The sequence below is a fragment of the Achroia grisella genome, unplaced genomic scaffold (genome assembly GCF_030625045.1).
Source record: "Achroia grisella isolate CSIRO2021 unplaced genomic scaffold, CSIRO_AGI_Agris_v1 utg856, whole genome shotgun sequence".
NCBI classification, from domain to species: Eukaryota; Metazoa; Arthropoda; class Insecta; order Lepidoptera; family Pyralidae; genus Achroia; species Achroia grisella.
In genome coordinates, this window is record NW_026713045.1 from 509301 (window position 1) to 535862 (window position 26562).

A 26562-nucleotide genomic window follows, 5' to 3' on the forward strand; every position below is an offset into this window, starting at 1 on the left:
AAAATTTAATGCAGTTTACATATAAATAAATACGTTGATAAGTACATCATTGTTAGATGAAACATCAACTAAAATTATAAGGCAACACAAAGCCATATTTTTATTGCTATTGGGGACATTAGCGTATTTCTAACGTATTTCTAATGCAATGTATTCCTCACAACCGATAATAACTTACACAATAAATTACGGTAATAAAAACTTGTTGAGATTTTTTCAAGAATTACGGGCGGAAGTTTTCTTCATTTATGAGTTGTTTGTTAAACATAGAACGAAGTTTTTCTTATTTATGAAATCGATCGATTAATTTTTCAAATCTTTTTATCCACACAGTTACGTAACGATAAATTTATAAGATGTGTTTCACTGATTCCTTTCCAGTTGATTCAGTTAGGTAGGTACTACCATCTAGGTACCAACACTCTATAAGCTCGCGGCAAGGTTCAGGTAGACTTGCGTAAGGGAACAGCAGAAATAAATTGTTAAGAAATAAATTCCGACGTCACGGGGATCTCGAATTAACAAGTGTTACGTAAAATTACACTTTAATATTAAACGCATTGGTACAGTCGGCCTTCTAACCTAAATATTGAGTATGTTTCTAGCTCGTATAAGCTGTTGCTAGAAAGAGCGTCTTCATTGCGTTTTAATTACTATAATAAACTAGTAATATTATTATTAATTAGTTTAACATTTTGTGGAAGATATAAATGGAGAGAATAATTGACCTACTGAGAAATCAATGTATACTTAGAACTACCTACACAGAAATAAGAATAAAGATCAGTTTGAGTTTCTCATAAAATTTAAAAGGGCGAACGTAGAAATTGCGAGATGATAAGTTTCGAACAGAAGTTATTTATGTAATTTTTATTTTCTGCTTCTTATCTTAGTACCTACTTCACAATTTTTTTTGCTTAAATTTACAGCTAGTCAAGCATTTTGGTGTATCGCTGTAGTTTTAAATAAAGAAACAGATATTAAACTTTCGTTCGCGACTGCACAGTTTTATCTGAACCCCGGAGGCGTCCTAGTTTGTGTAAAATATGAGACGTTTAGTCAAAAACGAGAGATAAAAGACAAAGTGTTTCACATATAGCACCGAATGTTCATTGGAAATAGGTCGGTTGACGGTACGACGTTCATTACGAGACGGCGGCTTCAAACGTGTATGACTTGATAATTGAGTGTTATTGGCCGCCCACGAACGTTATGGGTGGGTTCATACTTCATATCCCCTTACAGCGTTGAATGATTGATACAGGTGTAGGTTGCAACACTACAATTGTGACTTGTGTCTCAGTAGAGAGACACAGGTCTCTAGGTCCATTCATTCATTCATTCATAATTTAAGAGCTACGCTCTTGTCGGTGGAGCTCTTGCCACTTTCCGCGATCTTCCATCATGTTCTTTAATTCTTGATACGACACGACTCCCATTTTGTCCTCAATTTGTTTGATGTAGCTATTCCTTGGTCTTCCCCTCCCCCTCTTTCCTTCTATTTTCCCCTCAATAATAATTTTCATGAAATCATCGTGCCGTATCAAGTGCCCTAACATTTTTCCTCGTCTATTTTCTATGGTGTTCAATATTTGTCTTTTTTCTTACTTTATCCTTCCAGCTAATTCTTTCCATCCTCCTCCAACACCACATTTCAAAAGCCTCCAGTTTGTCTCTTTCCTTTTGATTTAATGTCCACGTCTCACACGCATACAAGGCTATACTCCAGATATAGGTTTTAATAAATCGTTTCCGTGAGGTCTTTGATATTTTAGCGCGTAAAAGGTATTTTTTGTTGTTAAATGCTTTTTTTGCCATGGCTATTCTTGTTATAATATCTGTGGTACATCTGGAGTCGCTGGTGATTAAACTGCCTAGATATTTGAATGTGTCTACCTGCTCGAACTGTGTTTTGTTATTTTTTGGATTATTTTTATTACGGGTCTTGACTTTTGTTATTCTCATTGATTTAGTTTTCTTTATATTTATTTTGAGCCCATATGATTTAAAAATCGTATTCATAGTTTCTAAAAGTGTTTGTAGTTGTGTGTAGTCTTCTGCTAATGCAGCTATATCATCAGCAAACCTAATAAAATGTAGCTTTTGACCATTTATTTTAATCCCCCCTTTGTTTAATTCGACTATTTCTTTTATTGCAGCTTCTATAAAAATATTGAATATTAGTGGTGAGAGTGGATAACCCTGTCGTACCCCTTGCTTAATTTTTGCATTTTCCTTTTCCTCGCCTATCTCTATTATTGTTTCTTGATTTTTATAAAGTTGATAAATTATTCTTTCAAAATTTGCATCATTTTTTTCCAGTTTACATTATCGAAGGCCTTCTCCAAATCTATCTCAAGGTCCAACGAAATAAATTTCAGATCTTGTTCTAAAATGCTATTTCAATCATGGTAAAATCAGTACATAATTAATACGGAGATCTGATAAAGTACAACCAAAACTAACTTCTTTTTTTTACTTATGGAACTCCGTTATGGAGACCCGCCCGCTCCAGGGCTAATGAATAGGTACTCGAACTCTTATTGGCTAATACTCCAAGCTGTACCTCTACTACTTATTGCCAGAGCCACGGGTGCTCACGAGCATTCTTCCGCTGCTCCGATGGCGGGGACCCAGCTTAATAGACTTCTTCTCACGCTTGAGATGTCGATGGAGAAGGAGATGTCCCCACGGCCATTGCCCCTGTAGACAATTCCGCGCTTTTTCTCTGGTGCCTTGTTCCTTACTTTTACTGTCTCGCAGTATGCGACGACGACTAACCAAGACCTTCCGTTGCTCTCCATCTTACGAATATCTGCTGGTAATAAGAGATCATTTCCTATAACTGCAACTGTGACGCCACGCTCTTTGTGGAAAATCAAAGAAATTCATTTCACCTTTACTTCACAATTACAAAAAACATTATCTTCGTTTTTGCGACCACCTTCTGTGACGCCACGCTCTTTGTGGAAAATCAAACACTCTTCTAATGTATGTGAATTGTAATGTATGCACCGTGACTCAGATTCCTAATTTAACTAATATAACTGATTTATATATTTTTTTACTCAAACTCTACGGAAAATCCTCATGGAGACTCAATAGGGAGGTTCCTTTTCCCCACTATTAGTCAGAAATGGTCTAAAAAATAAAAATCTTTGCTCCTATTATATATACTTTACAGACTAACATATTTAAATAATTATATCTGAATACGAAGATATAGGAAAATATAAACACAAAACGTCAACCTTCTCGTTTTTGTAGTTGGTTTAAAATAAAACGCACCTTACAAGTATGACTCAGATTTTTCATCAGAGTTATCCATGTCTAAACATCTTAGGAGTGGTGTATGAAAACAATACAAGGGTAAATACCCTTTACTATAACACATAAGTTTTAATTAAGTATACTTTTTTTCTTGATAGTTTATTGTTAGTCTACAATGTTTCGTACACAGAAAATGGGTTTTTCGGTTTGAACATAAAACTGTCTCAAGGGTACGGGAAAAACAGTTGGCAAAGGGTAAAATAAAAATGATATTGGGAGTAAATTCATAGTCCAAAAACCATATATTGATTTTTTAAAGGATCAGGGTAGTCCTATTGTAGAAATACGCTAAGTTCACCGTTTTACGGTTACGTTTCTAATAGTAGCTTTATTCCGGAGAGATCATGCCATCTTAGATAGTTAGACACTATATTTAAAAATACCAATCCGGTTAAAACCCGGTGTCGAACAACATTTTATTTTCTTAACATATATATATATGACAATTAATTTAAGTATGTAAATAAGATATTACTTAGTTATGCACCATTTTATTGTACCTCTAAAATAGATGTTGGATGTCAATGTGTGATTAGAATTTTTTAATGGAAAATTCAAATATAGTTGTATAAAAGTACCAAACAATTGGTTTTATTTTGTGAAGGTTTTGATGTTTTTACAGAATAATATATATTTCTAATTCTAAACATGTTTATATTTTTACTGTAATGTATTATGAAATTAAAATAACATTGTTTCCTTGCGGAAAGATTTATTATAATATAACAATTTTATTTTCGTAACTTTTATAGATATTTTTTTAAATTAATAAATTATTAATAATTTAAAAAATATGTAGTAATACCAAAGTCAGGTAATGTGTCATGTCATGTTGATCTAATTACGGTCTTCCTTGCAAACTATCTGGTTAATGCTACGTGAATTCGCCACGAATGGTATAATTGAGCTTACTTTATCCTCGATGTACCTCCCCTTGTGCCTTACTAGCGAATATTCCGTTAATGTATGTGAGTGCACCATTCCATAACCCATTAAATTAAGTAATACCTTTAACATTTGTGAGCCAACATTCTGATATTTACTGCCAAGTTCTACTGTGTAATAGTCTTGAGTTGCTTATCGTATCATTACGAGGCCAGTTAAAACATTACCAAGAATTTTTCATTTCCGATGTTTGTGTTTAGCAGATACTACAGATGTATGAGTCACATAATCAAAAGATGGAGAAAATCCGCGTTTCAGTGCTGACTGAGGACTGTTTGTATGTAATTAATTTCTCTGAATTGTTTACACGCAAGATCGTAACATTGCTAATGTTGTAGAGGTATAAATGTTTTGATTGTTACAAATAGGAGAACTTTGTGATTATTCGTTTATTATTAGTTTTTAAGAGGGCATACAAATACGATATACATATAATAATTATACATTAGGTACTAGCTGTATTATCCACAATTTTATCTGCATTATCTATGTTCGTGTCGTCATACATGTATTTCCAAATAATTAAAATTAGTTCAATTTCACTAACAATAAGATCTGCTCGCCCGTTTAATTGTGAAAGACTCGATTTTATTATTTCGTATAAGTATGGATAAGATTATAAATATGGATATATATAAGTATGAATAATATTATGTTGTACTAAGAAATGAAACGTTATTAAAATAATTACTTTCGTATTAAAAATAAATAAATTTTTTATTATGGATTTAAATACCTAGTTATTGTTTATTAAAGATATAAAATCTCTAGATAATGTACTTGTGTAGAGATTCTTCTTTGTTACAAGATACAGACTACAAGCACAATACAGTGTCGTCAGAACTTATAAATAAAGAAGGAATTCTTAAAATGAAACAAAATTAGCAAACCAGACGGTGTTCTAAATGAGGCAATAAAAATTGGAACACATTTTTTTTAAATTTACTTAAATCCCGTTACCCCTCCACCTAACTTCTCCTTTTCTGTTATCTTTCTTGCTTAGTCTTGTACCGAGCATGTAACACAGTTGTTTTGAACTTACATTATCTTATTTTGTGTATTTATTGTTGACTTATATGTGTGTGTATGTATATTGCATGTATATCTTTTGTGTTATTTCTTCTCAGTACATATATATACTGTGCTATTCATGCGCTAAAATTTTACCCTAAGGTTGCCCTGTCCGCCTTTTATGCATCATAATCTCTTGTCAGTATAATTCTGGTATTAGTGTAATAAAATTTAAATTAATTAATAACTAATTTTATATGTCTATTTGTTCCAGGTACCGGCACATTCGGTCGGGTATGCCTATGTCGAGATAAGGCTGCTGATGAGTATTTGGCTATGAAAATACTGTCGATGGCGGACGTCATACGTTTAAAACAAGTTGATCACGTCATGAACGAGAAAAATATATTATCAGAAATTAATCATCCCTTTATAGTAAACTTGTAAGTACCATTTTATCAACAAATTTTACAATTTGCCATGGAACATTAATATATTATGATCCTAACTTATTCTTAATTAATTGTTAATAAATTTATTGTTACATTATAATAATTGTATATTTAAAATTCAATGACTAAAGGAACAAGATTCAATGCGAGTAGGTTAATCGAAGTCACTTTATAATATTAGTATATATATTTATACCATAATCAACATTTATATTGGAATATAGAAACTCTAATTATTTTATAAAAATTAGACTGAATTATCTAAAAGTAAAATGTATGTTAAACGTTTTAACCGTTTCATATATTTACAAACAAAGCCAATATTTCAATACAGCAAACTTTAGTCCTTGACTTAACAATGGGGCCAGTTCTTGGATGTCCTTGACACGCTTTTACTTATATTGCAAGTTCTCAATATGAATTACAAAAGTTATTTATTTTGAGTTCAAATATTAACATACTATGAGAGTAGTAGATAGAAAGAGTACACATAAAAATAACAATTTATATTATTTTCTGAGAATTATAAAATATATTTTTAAACTTTTTAATGATATATTCAGACGTTAATAAAAATTTCATACATTTGAAAATACACTAATGTAGAGTTCTGTATGATTTGCTTTAGTAGATGTAGGTACTATTATCAATTTCAGCCACGAAGTAGACATGCGTACGTCGTTATTTCTGTTTGAAGGGTAAAAATACTACAGCAATGTCTAAGATTTCATTTGTATACAATTACAAACCGTGTGTGTTTCTTTTTCACGGGTGTTAGTGGAAAGAGAGGGGGCGGTAGGAGATTGGTCACTGCGCTGTAAATCTATATTGAGTTATACAGATGTATTTATGGAAAAATTTCCTATATGATTCCGCGAATAACGGAGTTTTAGTATATTTGGATAATAATATTCAACTTTTTCTTGATTTAAATGGACTTTTGTACATATTTTGTATGTGCTATTTTGATGGACAAAAAATTTACTGAGTATTGTCCTATTGTACAAGGTCGGCTTGATATGTAACTCTATCCCTTTTATATTTTCGTCAAGTGGCTTTTATTTGAAGGGTACTCAAACCTTCCACCTACCTTTAATACCAAGAGCTATAGCAGTGAAGGTGAACATTATGGGTTTAATGTATGTCCTCACACTAATTCTTTATCTCTGATGTCAGTGGCATTGTTTATAGATAGGTGTATAGTTTGCCACTCCAATCGTATAAAAAGACGAAGTCGTTGCAAATTTGGTTGTATGGATTAGTACCTGAGTTGTGTTATGGTATATATGCGTAGGTCTATTAGATGTGCCAGTTTACTTTCTATTTCTACGAGGTTATCAAATATGCTCTAGTGCATGTGCCGTCTATCAATTAAATATTATGTACTAGACAGTGCTCGGCCCAGAGCCAATGTTTCATCTTCTCTGTCTCGAATAAATTATGTACATTGTGCGTAGGTAGTCATTGTCAGTGCGTGGCCGTGCTTGTAATTAGATACTGAATTTTATTAGTGTGATGTATTGTAGTTCTTTATGTCGTTCAAATGTAACCACGTATTAGTCTAGGTGTGGATGTTCCTTACATAACATACTTTAAAACAAAACAAAGGAAAAGTTATAATTTGAATACAATGTAAAATTTTCTTATCGAGCTCCATTCAGATATTAGGTTTGTAATTTTACTCAATTGAAATAATTTTTAAAGTAAATATTGTTAAATTATTTGTTTAGAGAATAATATTATTAGTAGCCGTAATAAACTAGTTTGCTCGTTAAAAAAGACGTTCTATTTCTTTGTAGTATTTACGATTATTTCGTTTTTTTTTGACAAAAAAAATTAGGTAATGATTTTATTATTAAAACGATATAAATGTTATTGATAATACTGATAACTGTTAATTTGATAAATGAATAAAAATAATAGTATAGTTGTATTATAATTGAGGGACTAAATATATAATAGAAATTTAATATACCAAATGCGCAGTGTTTATGTGTAACAAGAAGAGAGTTTTGGCAAACAAAGAGATGCTGTTTCGGTGTTGTATTATAAAGGCGTTAGACGCATATCGCATTGTATGCTTGTCTGTGGCGACACGCGACGTCAAGCGGATAGTTGGCAGGTGTCTAGGCGCCTGTCGGGAATCGAATCAATCGACTACGAGTATGTAGCCGATGAGAATCTGGCATACCTCTGATGCCGTTACATTCCATTAGATGTGATTATTTAAGCATTATACTATTACTCTTAGCATTCTTCCTTTTAATGTGGCATAAATGTAAAATAACTTTAATCTACCGTCAAATATGGTTGTTATAAGAATAAAAAATACATATTTTTCACATTTTTCAATTTCATTTATATTTCTTAAATATATTTGATAATCAAATACTGGTAAATCGAAAATATGAAAAGAAAAAATTATAATTCAAATCGTAAGATGTACAGCTTACGATTTAAATTTGCTTAACGTTGCTTATTTTGTCTTGCAATATATTAGGAGCTTGTGCAGTAGATTACACTGAAATCTATATCCTCCATAACCAGTTTCTTGCGTAATTACTCACAGAAATCGTTTACAACTGATCATATCAAATTCAAATTTAAATTTATTCTCCCAGCAGTATATAAGAATATTTAAAATGTTGTTAAAAATATTTAAGATCGCAAACGACACGAAATTGCTCCGGAACACATTCAGCATGTGGAATAAATTTGCTTAGGTTTTCTTTGGAAAATACAACATTTGTTTTTTTCAAAAGATGTTTATATTAAGGTTTCTAAGATTTGCCAATCTGAAAAATTGTTTACAACCAAAATATTTATAAAGAGTTGGGCATGTTTGCCATAATTGTGGTATAAAAATATGACGCTTTTTACATATTTTATTGAGTCTACTTTCTGAACACATTGCATCATGCTAGTTCCACATTACGACTGCTGTTTCTTATGTAATATTCGTTACTCATTCATCCAAACAATGACAGGGCGTAATTGTTTTTCTTTTTGCGTTATGTCCTATTTCAATTTGAATAGGACATTTTGGCGGTAAAATAGTATTAATTATATATAAAGGTCAATGAAAAGTACAAAATTAACATACTCCAGTTGTTCATTGAATAAAGAGGATAGCTTTTTTAGAGTTTAGTAAAAGTACACATACATATATTAGGTAGATTTAACATTCAGGAATAATGTAGCAATTTGTTTCGAGACGTTCGTGAGATGTTCATATCTATTCAAGTAAGGAAAGGTTATTTCTTTCTATCAGATGTGCTGTCAACTTGACTATACATACTGTTAGCACAGATTATATAATATTACATACTGTTAGTTTCAGACTTTAGCGTACTTTCAAATATTGTCATGTATATATATTATATATATATATATATATAACGATTTTATAACATATATATATATATATATATGTTATAAAATCGTTTTGTTCTCAGACACGAAAAATAAAAATGAAAGTAGGATAAATTTGGAACGCCCTTTCCTCTTATTTTTTTAGATGTGACAGTATTTCGGCTGTGATGCTGTAATATTAAGTTAATGTGGTATGTTTCATGATTATTATTATTCTTAACGAAGTAACTATGTTTCAGACGGTGGTGGACTCACGATGATTCGTGTATTTATATGCTGTTCGACTACGTATGTGGCGGCGAATTGTTCTCATATTTAAGAAATGCTGGCCGATTCAGTAATACTATAGGTAAGTTCAATATTTTACACATAAAATATTGTCATATAAATGAAATGACTGTCATTGAGAGTTGATGGACCACCTGAAAGTCCTGAAAGTGGTTACCGTCATCAATATACATCTACACCGCCACGAATTTTTTGTCGTAATGTGACGCTAGTGGTAGTTTCTCATGCGCTGTAGGAGGACTAATGTGTCATAATCTGATCTGCATAGTCTGTAATTTCATTGTATTTCTCCTCCTTAAAACCAAAACACAACTTACAAATGTAAAAATATCAAATTTATAGCTGGTTATGTTAAATCTAATAATAATCCAATAATTCTGAGTAACTCATACCAACTCTGATGCATGTTTGATGTAAATCATGAACTTGAATCACCGTAGGTTGATATCAACTAGTCAGTTAAAGGTAAACAGTGGGTGCTAATTTAACGGTGCTAATTTAGTAATCATTAAACATACCTTTGATTTTTTATAACTGTAGCATACATCAAAGGTGCCAAGAGATGTAATCTGGGAGATTATGTTATTAATAGTTGTATCATACTTTCTTACGTTAGCGTGGGTGAGTTACTTTTTACAAAGTATTAACTTACTTTACTCATTGTTAGTTTGTCAAATTATGCAACTAAATTTTATATATCAGTCGTTAGATTATGGTCAACTCGAGTTTCTTTTCTTGCTCAGATGATTCTGGTAGGAGCCTGCTAGTGCAACGTTAGATATACGTTCTGGTAGATATAGAACTCACTGCAGTTCTAGACAGGCCAAGATGTTTTAGAAGATTGTTGGTATTTGGATTGTTGGAGAATGTTTTAGAAGATTGTATTAGGATTTTATAGTGCATTTCATACGTGTCCATTAAAATAGTCCAGTCAGGTGCAGTACCTAGGATTGAGAAGGCTTTTGTTTGAAATTGTATAAAGTTAATTTATCATTTGTTTGAAGTCAATTCTTTTTGGACTCTAGGTACTGAAGGACTTACATATAATTTGAAGTACTCTATCATGGCGATGTAATGATCTCTATCGAGGAGCACCTTGCAGCCCACCAATACGTGGCTTGCTGTGCCAATTAATAATAGCAATATTTCTCACAGGCTTTCCCCCATCTTACTAAATTACTTTGCTCTGGTAGGGTATTTTGGAAGGCGTTAAGGTAGAATATGATTCAATAAGGCAGGAAAAAAATGAAAATGATGAATTAATTCATGAAAAATTGTGATTCCCAAATACAGTTGCGTCATAACTTCAATATCTTAATAGCATTTCTATCCAGTTTAGCCATAGATTTTCTTTATTAGTCATAAAAAAGATGAAGTAAACTTAAGGTGACGTCCTAAACATACTAGACCGAGAGCTCTATTCAATTCAATATCCTTTTTTTTTTTCGTAAACTGCAATACTATCAATGCAGTGTTATGGTGGAAATGGACTAGTCTGATTCATAAATTTGAAGTAAGTACCGTCCAAGTGGCGACAAAAACTATATACTAAAAAAATTGAATTCCTTAAATTATAGTTACTTTATTTTATTAATAGGACTGATTACAATTATGCTGTCATGTTATTAAGCATTGCTCTTGCGCAGAGTTTGAGCCCATTAACCTGTAAAAACTGGGTCGTTAGCATCTGGCGACTAAAATATAAATAAAGCGTTCGCTGATTTAATTAGTGCTAAGGTTGCCATTATTATAAATAATTATGACCTATTTTGTTAAGTACTTTAAGTAATATACTAATAATAATATTTTATATACATTATTAGAGAAGGTATCTAAACTATTACATAGATAGAGTTTCCTTTTATTATTTATTTATTTATTAGTAACATATTTAGGTTTACTATTTATTACTATTGTCTATTAGGAAATAAGTCCTATATATACTAATATGTTTCAAATCTGAAACATATAGTTATCCAGGGGATTTTCAATGTTGTTGCATGTTAATACAATGAAGTGTAAACTACTGAAATTATTAAAATTATATTTGTATAATTTTAGTATAATCCGGATATGTCACAGGAAAGTAAAAATTAAATTGTATCTATAAATATTTACATAACGTGCAGAATTAATAAGATTAGTTAAAATGATTGTCAATATACATGACCAAGTTACACATACAGCTGTGATGCTCAAAATAAAAATAGTAATGAAACAGTGAATCTGTAGTCAGCACTTATTGCTTTGATGACATGATAATACGGTTTATTTGGAGTAATCATAAAAAATACATATATTTTTATGTAAGTATATAATGTTGTAAATAAATAATCTGGAGCGGAATAAATAAATAAAGTTTGGAGCTGCGCCAGCGCAGCGCTCTGGCAGAGCGTAGACGCAGTTTGTCGCGCGTCGCTTGCGTCCGTCCGTCCATTTGCAGCGTCTGTCATCTAGTTTTGCGGATAGTAGTTCGCGATGGGTTTGCTCAATTTAGTTCGTTGCTCTTTATTCTTCTAGTTCGTTCGGTTCCAACTTTTGTCAGGCAGTACGAGGTTGTACTAGGTTTACGAGTATTAGCTCCTGTAAATATGTGTTCTTTTGTTTTCTAGTAAATTTGAGGTTCTCAAAAGAATTAAAGAAAAAAAGATTTGCGAATTACTTTGGGTAGTTATTGGGTAGCGTAGTTCAGTAATCTGCTGTACATACATCGCTGTTCACCGTTATATTAGAAATAATCTTGTTTTATTTAAATTATTCATACTTAATATTTCCATTTTACACATATAGCATTATATTTTTTGTCGTCAATGTTTGTTTATATTCTGTAAACGATTTTGAATTTTATTTAAGAGATTGTGATAAAAAAAATTTTTTACATGATCTTGTGTACTTCATGTATTGGTATGTTACATTTTAGGTTTACAAAATATTATCAGCTTTTTATTCTATCTAATGGAATAATTCAATTATTAAAAATGTTGCGCGTAGTCTTGTTTTTTATAGAATTAGATTTCCTCTGCGTATAAATATAGTCACTAAACTATATCAGTATACTAAATGTTTTGCCACGTTCATTACCATTTATCTCAAGATGGTCAGTACAGATATCAGAGATGTTTGGCTTTTGGCCCTGGCTAACGTCTGAGAGTAAATTAAGATTAATTGTTTTATCATTTTGACAGAAGTCATGCATTAGAAATTGCGTTGTTAGTAGTTGGGTTGCTTATTCCTAATTACTTCCGACATAACTTGCGATACTTCTACACAAGATATTTCTTAAGATACGTGTAATCAAAAGAACTAGTGATTTTATAAAAGTATGAAATGTTAGAAAAAGGATGTGAAAGAGATTTCTTATTTTATTGTAATAAGTACATGATATATTAAGTATAAGTATTTAATTATAATTAAAAAATAATCCCCAAACCAGGAGATACCGATATTTTTTGCTTCGTCATTATTATAAAATAAATATTGAAACCAAATTTCAATCACATTAAAATTACATTTTAGGTTTCGGTCGAGTTTCTATGTCTGGTGCCTAAATTTATTATTTTTTAAATTATAGGTATAGTTATATAGGCGTCTCACCCTGTATATTTGATAATATACTAAAAAATGTTTTGACCCTGTTAAGCATTACGGAGAATCGGGACATAGACACCTGTTATTGTAGTTGGGTCAATAAAACGAGAGTTTGGGATCAGCTGGCCACTCAACCAGACAACGTGACGCCCGCTATCGGCGTCTGGGCGCTCTCTTTCGTATTTCATCTCCACAATTATAAACATTAGGTATATCGATTTTAATATGTTTATTTTATATAAGCAACCAGTAATTTATGGTATATTTTATATATTATTTATTTCATATTGTGAACATAGGCTTGTCGTACAATAAATACAATATACCTATAAGTCATATTATATATTGTATTTACGAACGGAGTATCTTGTATGGTAAATATAGTTACAATATATTTTTTAGATAAAATCAAAACTCGTAATTCGTAGCATAATATTGAACAGGTAGTTGTCATGATGACTATGGTCCATTTTGTAAATTAATTGTACCTACTGAATATAGTTACGTCGTATGATAAATACAATATGTACATTTACAATTAAGATACTACGGTACCCTACTAAAAAGGGTAGTGTAAAAAAATTATACCAATTTGATATAATGGTAGCGTAGCTTAAATTATGTTGGTTTAATTTTTATAACAATATTTTTGACTTGTCATTGGTATGATTTTATCATCCAATAACAAACCAAACCAAAATCCGATTTTTTTATGTCTGTGTTAATTAAACTGAAATACAAGAAGATTAGCGGTAATTATTAATATGTTTTTATTAAGCTACTAACCGTATTCAGATTAATATGACGTTATACTAAATAATAGATACAGTACACGATGAATTTTTATCTTCTAATTATTCAGGGCTTGTACTATACAACTTATAAATATAGATGTACAGAAACAAAACAAGGACCTATCAATTAGACATATTTTTTATCAACTTATGTTGTTACTATTACTTATATAATGCAGTAACAGTAACAACGTATATAATGCAACTCGATGTATGTAACTATAATTTTATTCTGTAATGTAGGACGTTAGAAGTTTTTTGTTAACCGTACTTCTATGTCCTTGTTGGGTCTAGTCAAGAGGCGTTTTTGATGGCGTGATGTCATGCAATAATTATGGTGACAGTCTCCACCCCACTTGTTTTCAAGACGTACCGAGGAGACGTATCGCCCACAATAGTCATTAATCATATGATACCATAAAAAGGCAATTATTTATTGGTGTCGTTCACCTTTTCATTTGCATCTTTTATGTATGCCTTTAGATATATTCTATGTTGTCTTTTGATGCTAACAGTGTATATGTTTTGCATTTATATCTGTAATTAATTATAAATTTATCATTTTACCATTTTACCAGAAGGAGTAAGTTTTAAAAATTATAGAAATATTTAAAAGGGTTATTACTGTTATTATTATTGGGGTAGTTTGTTGTGAATAGATTGTTATCTTATGTAGTCTGTCATATTATTATTTCGTCGCGGACGTTCTTGATGTACATACTGTTTCTATAGGATTTCGCGGTTTTTCTTGATGTACATAATGTTTCTATGGGATTTATAAGTATTTGAGTGAGATATTTCCTCTTCTTTGTTTTGTGTAGCTTGATCTAATTCTATACAGGACTTATTGTTTTTTTGGTAAAAGATATATGTGATATGATGGTAAAATGTATAATTTTTGCCTACTTAATATTATTTAACATTTTTTGTTAAACTGATTGATTTGCACATCAACTGATGTTAGATGTTAACTATTCCTGTTCTCCTTGTTTTGTTTACATACAACCGAGATCGTTCGAATTTATTATATTGGCACGACGTACTGTAAAACCATTGGGTAACTCGCTATTCGCTATTGGCTATAGTCTGTCGTAGACGTAGTTTTAAATCTTGCAAGCTTAAGATAGAGTACCTACAACCAAACAGGCGACACTAATAATATAGACGAAGTGACGTTCGACGCAAACATATTCAGCTCTAGCAATTGGCATTGACTTTCCGATCTCAAAAATAGACGTTGTCCTGTGCGTTCGCAGCAAGTTTTTTTCTATAAATTATTACGTCATATACTTATCAAGATGTACCGGTATATACAGTGAAAAAAATATGATGCTAACTTTACAGATGTTCTAATTTTAAGAAATGTGGGCGCTGTTTTTGTTTAATTCTGTACCGACTAGTATTATAATTATTATTTAATATAAAACCGAAATACTTACTGCATACATTTAAAAAATTTATACATCAAGAAGGAATTCAGGCACTATAACCACCCCAGCCAAATACTATGGAGGAGGCTTTTACTTCAAGTTTTCCTTTCATATTACTGATTTATGTTCAGCTTACATTGACTGTTATGACATTAAGACAACGAAAAGACTATTACTTACAAGTGCCTTACTGCGTCACAGCATGATCTGAAATTTGGCACAAGATTCCTTTTGAGGGTGTCGACAAATAGAACTAATTTTCGGAATCTTTTTATTGAGAATGGGCAGAAGTTTCTTTCTAATATAATTTGAAACTACGTATGTTTTTAATATTTTTGTTAGATTTCTTTTGAGAAAACATTTGACCTACAGATTTATTTTACATAATGACCTCTTGTGATACCTCATATACGATTTACCTATTCATGCGAAGTATATTTCTTATTGCTTTGTATATTGCAGACTCTGCAGCTGGCTTCATGTTACTTTCTATATCTTTATATGTATAAACATTAAATTTGATAGAGCACATAGTCATGATTTCTAGTCTGAAAGATAGATGCTTAACCTAAAAATATCTTTTTAAGCATATTGAAATTATTAGCTTTCTAAATTAAAATCTAATGCTAATTTTGATTGGTTTTTACATTCTAAAAAGAAATTAAAACATTCGATCATAGCTTCATAAAAGTTGTTTTTGCTGTAAATAAGTAAATTTCTAATAATTTATAATACAGAATTTCATTATATATTTCACTATATTTGGTTCAATACTTTGACTCTACAAGTCAAAGAAGTTTATGCATCTGTAAATTTAAAGGTTAAACTTATGACTAACTCATGACTGTACACATATAATTCTGGTTATATTTTTAAAATGGTGTGGTACTAAATATGAGTTACGCCTATTGAATATTTCGATTAATTTTAGAAGCCATCTCATAAATCATGACTCACTTTACTAATTTGGCGTAATGTATTGCAGATCTAAGTAAGGTTTTGTTACGGAAAAGTTATATTTGTCCTATATATTATGTATAAAACAATTTTAATTGGCAGATATAACAGCATCCACATTATTTAAAATGAAGAACTATTGCCTCAGAAGTAATACTATTATTATCATTTACAGGTAATTTTTATGCAGCGGAGATAGTATCAGCATTGGAGTATCTACACGCTCGTAACATCGTCTATAGAGATCTCAAACCTGAAAACTTACTGCTAGCGAAGGACGGCCATTTGAAGATCACCGATTTCGGCTTTGCAAAGAAATTAACTGACCGAACGTGGACACTGTGTGGTACACCGGAGTATCTAGCACCAGAAATTATTCAGAGTAAAGGACACAACAAAGCAGTCGATTGGTGGGCTTTAGGTTAGTAAGATAACTTTAAAATTCTAACCAATTCTCGACTCAAACTCTCAACTCTACTAACCTCACTAAACTATCTAGAAGTTCATTAGAGCGTAATGAAAGTGCATGAAGCAGTGGTAAGTTATAGAGGTCTGTGTCACTAGATTTTCTCTTCTCCTATATCATAAATATACATAGTTTCGATGGTTAGGTATTGTAGCATGAATTCAATAATTTATTATATTCTAAGGAATATATCTGAGTGTAGTTCGTATTTCTACATAACTTTCTAATATCTAATGAATAAATTTATATTGCCTACTAATTTGCTATCCTGTCTACTTTCATAATTTTCTTATATTTCGTACATATGTATGTTTCTTTTTATATTACTGGCTACAACGATCTATAAGTTAAAAATTGAATATTTACGATGAATATACATCGCTATGTTGTTATTTAGTAACTAGAATAGACCTCTTTGAAAATATTCCTTAACAAATAATTTTAAAATCTGATTGTGCAATTTGGCACAATAAGAAAATATAGACATTGCGTTTTAATTATACCGAAATTAATTTAGAATTGAGATAGCTGATATATCAAATAATTTTTTTTCCACCTTGAGATAGATATATCTTTTTCCACCATATAATTAGCGTTTAAACCATTGAATATTATTACTTTGTAATCTAAAATAGTAACAACCATTAATATATATTTATATAAATGTAATATTTTCGAGCAGATACTTTGCATTTTGTACAAAGTATATTTATATATGCTTAATACTCTTATATTTTTGTTTTGTATTTCATTACCAATGTCAACCACTCATGTACCATTATACAACAATATAACGTCATACATATATTAAACATATTCAAGGTGAATGTATTATAAATGCAAATATTTTGTCGTGATATACCGTTGTTTATAACTTTCTTATTAATTTTTATTTTTATTGCTAGACTATTTTCAGTTATTGCTATAAAAAATAGTTAGATAGTTATTTAAGAAAAATTTTGATATTTACATTTTTATTTCGATATAGGATAGATATTTCAGTAATATATTTCACATTTTATAATAATAATAACATATTCTGCGTAGAATAATTGTATTTTCATTGTAATTATTATTTTTCAATTACATTATTTACATATTGCTCTATGTACGAAGGGCAAGACGAAATACAATTACTACTAATTTTTTTATACCTAATATACATATAATAAAGTATTTGGAGCTTTTCCATTATTACAAATGGAACAAAACGGACGGCCTGTGTGGTAAAACTATAAACATGAGTTGCGCTATGACTGAACTATGGTATTGTTTTTATAACTTACTTTTACTTCAACTGAACTCTCTTGCTGCATTGTCTCCTTTCACGAATAGATGTATTAATTATGGAATATATTTACATACTCGTAAATGCTTTGTAATGACCGTCTGTGACATTTTAATGCAATGTTTACATTACAATTATTTATGTTTGCGATGATATATTTTGCCAACTCTCACCTTCAAATGGCAAGTGTATGCCAATTTATAACTGCGCCTAATTGATTTATATAACAAAAGTTTGCATGTTCTTATATTTCATCTAATCCTTTACTTTAGCATTAGTTTAATGACATTAACATGTTAAGATTATGTATTTTTGGTAATAGATAGAAATAAATATTAATTATCAGTCTGTAGTAAAGAGTTTTCATATAATAAATTGAAAAAAGATTTGTGGGACGAAATGAAAATGTATTATTTAGAGGAGGTAATGAAGGTATTGAGTATAATTTTTTAGCAAATTGCTTATCTAAAGAGTTCTACCTAACCTTACGGTATACGTTGACAGATTACCTGTAAAGGGTGGGCATGAAGTCGTCACTTAGCCAAAAGTGATGAATTTCCTAGAAATTTATTATGATATTTTTCAGGGTGTACTAACCTGACATAGTAAATCATTAGCAGTGCATCGAGTGATCCCCATTAATAGAAATACCCTCCCTTCTATTTATTTTTATTATGTAGGTAGGTAGATGAATATCTAAACATCAGAAAACATTTTATACTCGTGTAACATTTAATTAAGAGACACATATTTTGGCACTAACATTATATTTAGTCTACAATTTTAAAATGTTTTCATTCGTTTAATTAGTGCTGCACTTAAGTTTGTATCCTCTTGTAATTTATGTGATCAACTGTCGTATTTTTTTTCTTTTAATACTGTACTCTTGGGAGTCTAGCCTTCTAAAATCCGACAATTTGTCTGTAACTACTGACTATTTCAGATTACAGTAGTGAGTAATACATTCTCTTATTATTAGTAATTTAAAAAATGATAAGTAAATATACATTTATTTATGTAGAATTTAGTTTCACAAACTAAGTTACTAACAGGTTTTCACAGAATAAATGTGAATTTGAGAAGGTACATGTAAAGGTCCACTACGATTACAAAGTATTAGGAATAGAAAGAGACACATAGATAGTCTATTGATATATAATGTACATAGTTTAAATAAACGCCTAAAATAAATATAACCTTAAGGCAACATTGTAATTCTGAGTCTATTTTTCAGTCTTTGCTCTAGGTACGTGTCTAGGTTGGTGTGTTGGAAATTTTAGATATGCTTTCTTATATCACACGAAAATACTTAAAAATGTTTATCAAGGACAACTATAATCCCTGCTAAATGATTTACCCATGTGGGCATCATGTTTGTAAATAAATTTATGAATCGCACTATCGTGTCATAATCCGGTACCGACTCAAATAGTAGGTAATTTAAAAATAAGTATAGATAATGTTACATGAAATTAAATTTCAAGATTGTTTAATTATGTTGCAGGTGTCCTTATTTACGAGATGTTGGTTGGTTATCCGCCGTTCTATGATGACAACCCATTTGGTATATACGAGAAAATTTTAAATGGACGAGTGGATTGGCCACGACATCTTGATCAAATTGCAAAAGACGTTATCAAGAAGTTACTTGTTCAAGATAGGACCAAAAGGCTTGGCAACATGAAGGTATGTTATTTACAGCTTAAAATTATGTCTGATCTGATATATCTGATAGGAAATTATACACTTAGGTGCATACAGCTAGGTGCTGGGTTCAGTAGAGCACCTTTCATCTATCATCTGTAAGTTTTCATTCTTAACTAAACAAAAGAAATAACTAAAATCAAATATAAATAAAATATCTATCTATTCTAAAATTAGGTTGTAGCTCCGTTATATTATTAGTTTTATCGTCTATTATTATACATTCATAAGAAAGCAAAGAATATTTTTAGCCGAGTATTATTATTGCCTGCTATTTGTAATAAAAACATTTTCCCGTGAAATACTAAGAATACAAGCAATATTTCAATCACGGCTGACGTTCAAAAATGTATTTATTTCATAGTTTAATGTCGGATTGTTATTACAATTAAGTGACCATTGTTTATTATTAAATTGTAACGAACAAATGAACCTAAAACTGATTTTTGGAGACATATAGGCAATTGTTTATGGTTTTCTAACGATTTTACTGGAAATAATTAGCCTTGGACTTGATCTGTCTGCCAATAGAAGCAAGCGGCATGTCTTTATTTAAGTCTATTTTAGAATCTGGACTATATTTAGCTTTAACTAAAGTGTATTATTAACTTTTACAGCAACAGAAATAATGTGTAGACGTAATTTTAGGGCGTGTGCAAAACAATATACAATATACATATGTTCCCTTCATCTTAAAATAGCTAATGAAATTTAAGACTTCTAACATTACACATTTTAATATTTTTAGCTAATTACAGAAAATTCAAGAAATTTGCTTTATTCAACTTAACTATTCACTATATTGTGTTAAATCTATACTCGCAAGAGTTTCATTTAAATATAAATTGAGGGCTTCAAATTCAATTTACTATAGTATGTGTTATATATGTGAATAGTATTAATGAAATATTAAGTAAACGTTGGAGCAAAGAGCATGATTATGTCATGAATTTTGAAGTTTACTTATGAGTAATGTAGTTATGTCGGTGAAACCAAAATTGCGGTCGCATTTATTTTTTTTTCAGTTAAGAAAAAATATTTCAGTATAGGAGTGATTGATTTTCTGTTCTTGTAACAGTTCCGCTTTGATACTCGATTCATTAAACTCGATTCTATACAAAAAATATTTTATTTAGCTCTTAAACTTGGCCGTACTCCAGCAGCTTCCATATATAACTTCTAATCTCATACATGTCAAGTTGTATACAAGAGTTTTGTAAATTGAAAAGTTGATCGGTTTTCCTTGGCTGAAATAATATTTATTTTTGGATAATCACTTCAGTATTGCTGCAAATTATACATTATATGAGGATGTTTCTATGAGGATTACTTATGCCTTGCAAATACTGGATTATATTAACAATTGTTCGATTGTGGAGCTTTATTGTAGGTTTTTATGTATAGCATGAATAATAATACGTTAGATATACATATTTATTTCCAGTAATAATATTAAGTGGAGTCGACATTTATTATAAAATTTTATATATAAAAATAAACAATATAAAATTTTATTCTATTGACTTATTAAATTAAACTACGATACGATTTGATCGTAAATATAGGAAAATAATGAGAGCTATCAACCTATGCTTGGAGTGTATTTATAAACGTGCAGTTTCTAGCGGTTGTGTATTTTCACCGAGCTTTTTGCGATGTCGCACAGATGTTTAGAAAGCCATCAGTCAAGTGTCCGGCGGCGACATCAAACGGGGCGTCCGGTTGAGTTATGTCGCTATTCGCTTAGCAAATACACTAACTACGGTAGAAAACTTGGTACCTAGTATAGTGACTCCCACTGCCACCGTCGTTACTGATATCGGTTATAAGTTATACAAAGCTCGTTTCTTGTTAAATACACTGATGATAGGATCGATAGTAATGCTTACCATGTACCTATAAACGAATAGTGAATATACTGTTCAAAATCTAGATCTTTTTATGGTCGCATATAAAGTCTTGGGTGTTTCTAAATTTAAACAATTAGCGCGCGGGATTTATGCATGTCCGAATTGCATTGCAATATAATGTGATGAACGTCCTTGAAAGAAAGCTAATTAACTATTTTCTATATGCATATGAACTAGGTATATATGATAAATAAATAATTATATTTAGTATCATACTGGGTATTCATAGATGTTTATACAGATTATATATAATTTTCTATTTGTTATCCGTCACTATACCTGTTTTTTTTTAATAATACATAGCCTGAGTCAGTCTCGTGATCAAATTTCATTAAGATCCGCTCAACTGTATTTAATCCACAATCCATAGCAATAGATTACGATAGATATATTTCTCTATTATGTACACTACAAACAACAATTGTTCTCCATACCTTCGTCTTGTTATTTTTTTGCGCAAACGCATACGTACAATAAGAAGGATTAGATGCATATTAAGGCCAGTGTTGTTTGGCAGCGAAGTACGTGTAATAAACAAGAGTCCGATATGCCTCGCTAATTCTCAATCTAATAATTTACGATGTAACCATTGACCGTCACGTAAGCTGTACTAACATTAACAGTTTAGCTAAAATTAGATATCCCCGGTCTTAATTGTAAAAAAATATCATTCGTGTTACAATATTCTAATTTACTTATTTATTTCAATTGTAAATACTTTACATTTAAATAATACCATGTAACTGACCTATAGTTGTTGCACAGTCTGGAGTCTTTATTATAATTTCAATTAGGGTCACATATATTTAAATTTAAAATAAGCATTACACGCATTTAATGTTTCTTATAAAATGTATCGTAATTTAATGTAAATAAGTAATAATTTAACATGAAAATAATAGGTATATTTAATACTAATAATAACCCCAGGACAATTCACACAACGCCATCTAGTCCCAAGCTAATCCGAAATTATGTTATGGGTACTGCACATCTTATAAAATACATAGACCGCGACCATCGGAAGTAAGGCGGTGTGCTGAACCACTAGACCACTTATGTAAGGTGAATGTATACCTCGTGAATCGTTTAAGTGAATTACAAAATACACATAAATGTAAACAATATATCTATAGTATATGCAGTATGCGAACAACATTTAAAATTATTCTAAAATGATGTATAATATTATTATTTTATTTAATACCTACTTGTTTTGTTTTTCAGTGTGGTTCAGAGGATGTCAAGAGGCACAGGTGGTTTAAACATATCGATTGGGCAGATGTTTTCATGAAAAAGTTACAGGTAATTCTTTTTGCTAAATGTTTTTATATGAGTATTACATATCGGTATATAAAACTATTTCGATCGATTTCTACTTCGCTTTATTGTTCCATATAATATTTTCTTAATATTACTATTAATATAATATTTTTTTAAAATAACTAATTTACAGTAAAAGTATACCAAAGTGTATCAAATTTTATTGCGCTATTTAGAAAAAGGAAATAAATAAATAGGGAGAATAAGAGATACAAAATATTACTGAATAACAAGCAAACAACTAAATAAGACTTAAGTTTCGAAACTATAGTATATAAAAAAGACAATGCGTAAAATATATAATTTAATAAACATAAATTAATGTTACACCGAAAATGATTTTATAGAAACATTCATTTTTGAAAATATCCTATGCCTAATAAAGTTTGTTTTTTCAACAGCCACCAATAATACCGTCGGTCTCCTACGAAGGTGACACCTCCAATTTTGACGAGTATCCGGAGACTGACTGGAAGGCAGTACGTTCCTTGGATCCAGATGAACTCAAGTTGTTCGCCAACTTTTGATGGACAACACATACATTAAGCAGTGGCTATCATTAACGGTTGTTTATCTTCTGGAACAATTAGTTTTAGTCTATGAACAATAGTACGCCATCGTGGAGCTTTTTTCTGTACATAATGCCGCCAGAAGCCTAAGAGTTATACAGTCATTTACGTCATTAGTAGTCATTAGCGTTGTCTATCAAGTTTGGACAGTGGCACTTTTTGATTATTGTAACACGTATAATACAAAAAGTTCTAATAGTAATAACGAAAGAGTAGCGTATGTAAATATTGGGTTTAATTTAATAATATGTTAATTTATTATAAGTTGTATTAAAATTAGTAGAAGAAGGAGTAAAGGACGTAAGAGTTTATTGATAGTAAAAAAATAATAACCGTCCGTTGTTGGAAGATCTTATGAGACTGCAATTAAAGTGTTTTGAAGCATGGTGTAGTAATAATATTAGGCGAACATGCAACATGTGCGCTACATATATTTATAATAAATGCTTAACGAATTAAGTAAGCTCCAGCATACATAGAGATATACAATACACAGAGTAAATTTCATTCAATATACGCAACACATGTGCATTTATTTATAACATACTTGAAATATTCGGCTAAGAGAACGCTTTCCCTAAACGCCTGCATTCCCTGTTAGATTTAAAGGAACTAAAAGTATATTTTGTACAGTATATATTCCCAGTTTCAGCAGTAGATTAAGAAGATTATTATAAGATGTATGATTATCTATATCAAATATCTATGATATTTCTAAGGTAATATTTAGGTAGTAAATAATTTGGTTGGTTTATTACTTAAATATTATCTTAGAAATGTTATAATAGGTAAATTTGATGGATATTTTTTTGCATTACATAATGAGAGCGTCCTCTTAGAATTTCGCAGCTATTCACAATTATCTAGTGATCTTAAATATCCTAATATATAACTAACTAAGAATCATTGAATGATTTATTTCTTTATTTTCATGTTGTGAGAATAACTTGTGTCCTATAGAGGGTTAAATAGTTAGTAGTAGTTATTAATACGGTAGGTTCGATTTATCGAGTTCTATCGACAAAATGATGAAGTCAGTTAAATTTAATTTATGTATAATAATAAAATATATTAAATTGCACTGCGTAGGGTTTAAGAAAGCCAGTCGATACGACATATATTTTTAATATTGCCAGAAAAGTTATATGTAATTAAAAATTAAAATAAATAAATTTTAAATTAATCACGCTTTACAATTCCATTGCTTCTTAGTGCAAGGTTTAAATTATTAGTCGTTAGATAATTTAGTTTTATTTTGTTGTATATAGTAGTTCAATATTTTTGATTATCTGTGGGTTAGTATAGTTTCAAGAAACTATGAAGAGTGTTATATGATAGTTTGGTCTGAGCAAGAAGGATTCTTATCTTTCTGTTTAAGTTTTTTTATACTCCGACGGTAACAATCAAGCCCTTGGTAATCAATATGGCGTTTTTCTTGCTATATGGTAATCGTAACCTATGCAACAATGGAACACCAAAATAACACACTTTTGTCCGCACTTTCTATTCACCAATCGTGTTAGATCAATATCAAATAGAGCTAGAATTTATATTATCATATGTAACACATATATTTTTGTTTGATAAATGGGTTAAAAATACACAGAACATTAATTTCGTTTACATTTCATAAATAGAATAAAATAATAAGCACAGAAGTCTTCTGTGCTTGAACCCAATTTTACGAAGATTTATTGATTGTTATTTCTTTTTTTAGTTTCATCCACTCTTTCATAGTCGTTCCAGATTATCTACTGAATCGTTATCGATTCAATAGATAATGAGGAACTATAATTTGCATATGCAAAATAAGGTTTTAGACGTAATTTTTTTGCTATACATTGAAAGATAGGTCAGTAAGGATATTTGTTTTTCGAAAGGACAATTAGTCAAGATTTTGTTTGGTGTCATGCAATTTTGTATAATATAAATTTTATTATATGTGTTATATTATATTTTTTTTTGTGTGGAACTGCACCTAGTTTTTGGTAAAAATATTAATTTCTGTTTATGATTTGTCGATTGGTAAGTATTACATATTTTCTGTATGTTTTTACGAAATAACCTTAAGTATGAAAAAGCCATATAATTATATATAAAATCGGTTATTTACACCTGTTTTAACAACAAATATTATTAATTGTTGTTATTTTAATTTATGGTAAACAATTTATTATGTAACAATGTTATTAATTTTTAAGAAATAATTTATATAAAAACATATTTTAATATAACTTTATCTAAGCTACAGTTCTATTCTATATTAGTACATTGTCTTACAATATTACCACTACAAATCAATTTCAATACCAAGATTTATATATGACAGATGTAAGTAGGTACATATATATGTGTATGATATTAAGAAAAATAAAATAACCTAATAGAAATGTTATCAATCTTGCAAACTACAATCACGTATGAAACAAATTTCGTATTACTGCATAATAATACGAAATTTGTTTCACACGTGATTGTAGTTTAAAATGACAACAAATTTCTATGTAAAACAATTAATGTTTGAGGTTAGTTGGAGATCTATAGGAACGGTAAACATACTGCTAGAGCACAAATAGTGGACTAATAGGATGGTTATGTGACGTGAAATCTATTTTTATTAAAAAATATACTGAATAAATAATTTAAAAATGAATTGGTAGTAATAACCAAATAAGTAATGTTTATCTGATTTTATATAATATTGTAAATATTGGATATATTTAACCAACAATCTATACGGTAAGCTTTATGGACCGTTGGTTGACTATTTCCGAGGTTTTCTCCTATTTATTTGAGCTCGGCTATGGGCTTAACTGTTCTCGAAGAGATAAATGTGTATTATTTATAAACAGGCCATATAATATATATATACTTTCTGTGATGTCATTAGTCTTGAAATTCATAAAAAAATTAAGCAAAACATTGGAGATTTTTAATTAATAAAATTGAGAATGTTGACAGGGTTGTAAATTATAAAATACCTATATTTAAAATTTAATAATTTGTAAATACACGGAATAAATGTGTTCTTTAAAATATCAATTGTGTTTAAATGTATTGCATGATTATTTATAATAATAATAACCCAGGATAATTCACAGACCCATTTTTAGTTAACTTGAAGTTAACCAACAC

General features: G+C 30.1%; 1 protein-coding gene across 1 annotated transcript in view; it reads left to right on the forward strand.

The window, feature by feature from the left end:
• Positions 1-26404, forward strand: part of LOC131852655 (cAMP-dependent protein kinase catalytic subunit 3) — a 49297-nt gene extending 22893 nt beyond the window's left edge. The window contains exons 2-7 of the mRNA XM_059203356.1: positions 5561-5729; positions 9350-9459; positions 16343-16588; positions 19426-19607; positions 22763-22840; positions 23260-26404. Of these exons, the coding sequence (XP_059059339.1) occupies positions 5561-5729; positions 9350-9459; positions 16343-16588; positions 19426-19607; positions 22763-22840; positions 23260-23385 (911 nt within the window). The 3' untranslated portion in view covers positions 23386-26404. The remainder of the gene's footprint in view (positions 1-5560; positions 5730-9349; positions 9460-16342; positions 16589-19425; positions 19608-22762; positions 22841-23259) is intronic.
• Positions 26405-26562: the final 158 nt, after the last annotated feature.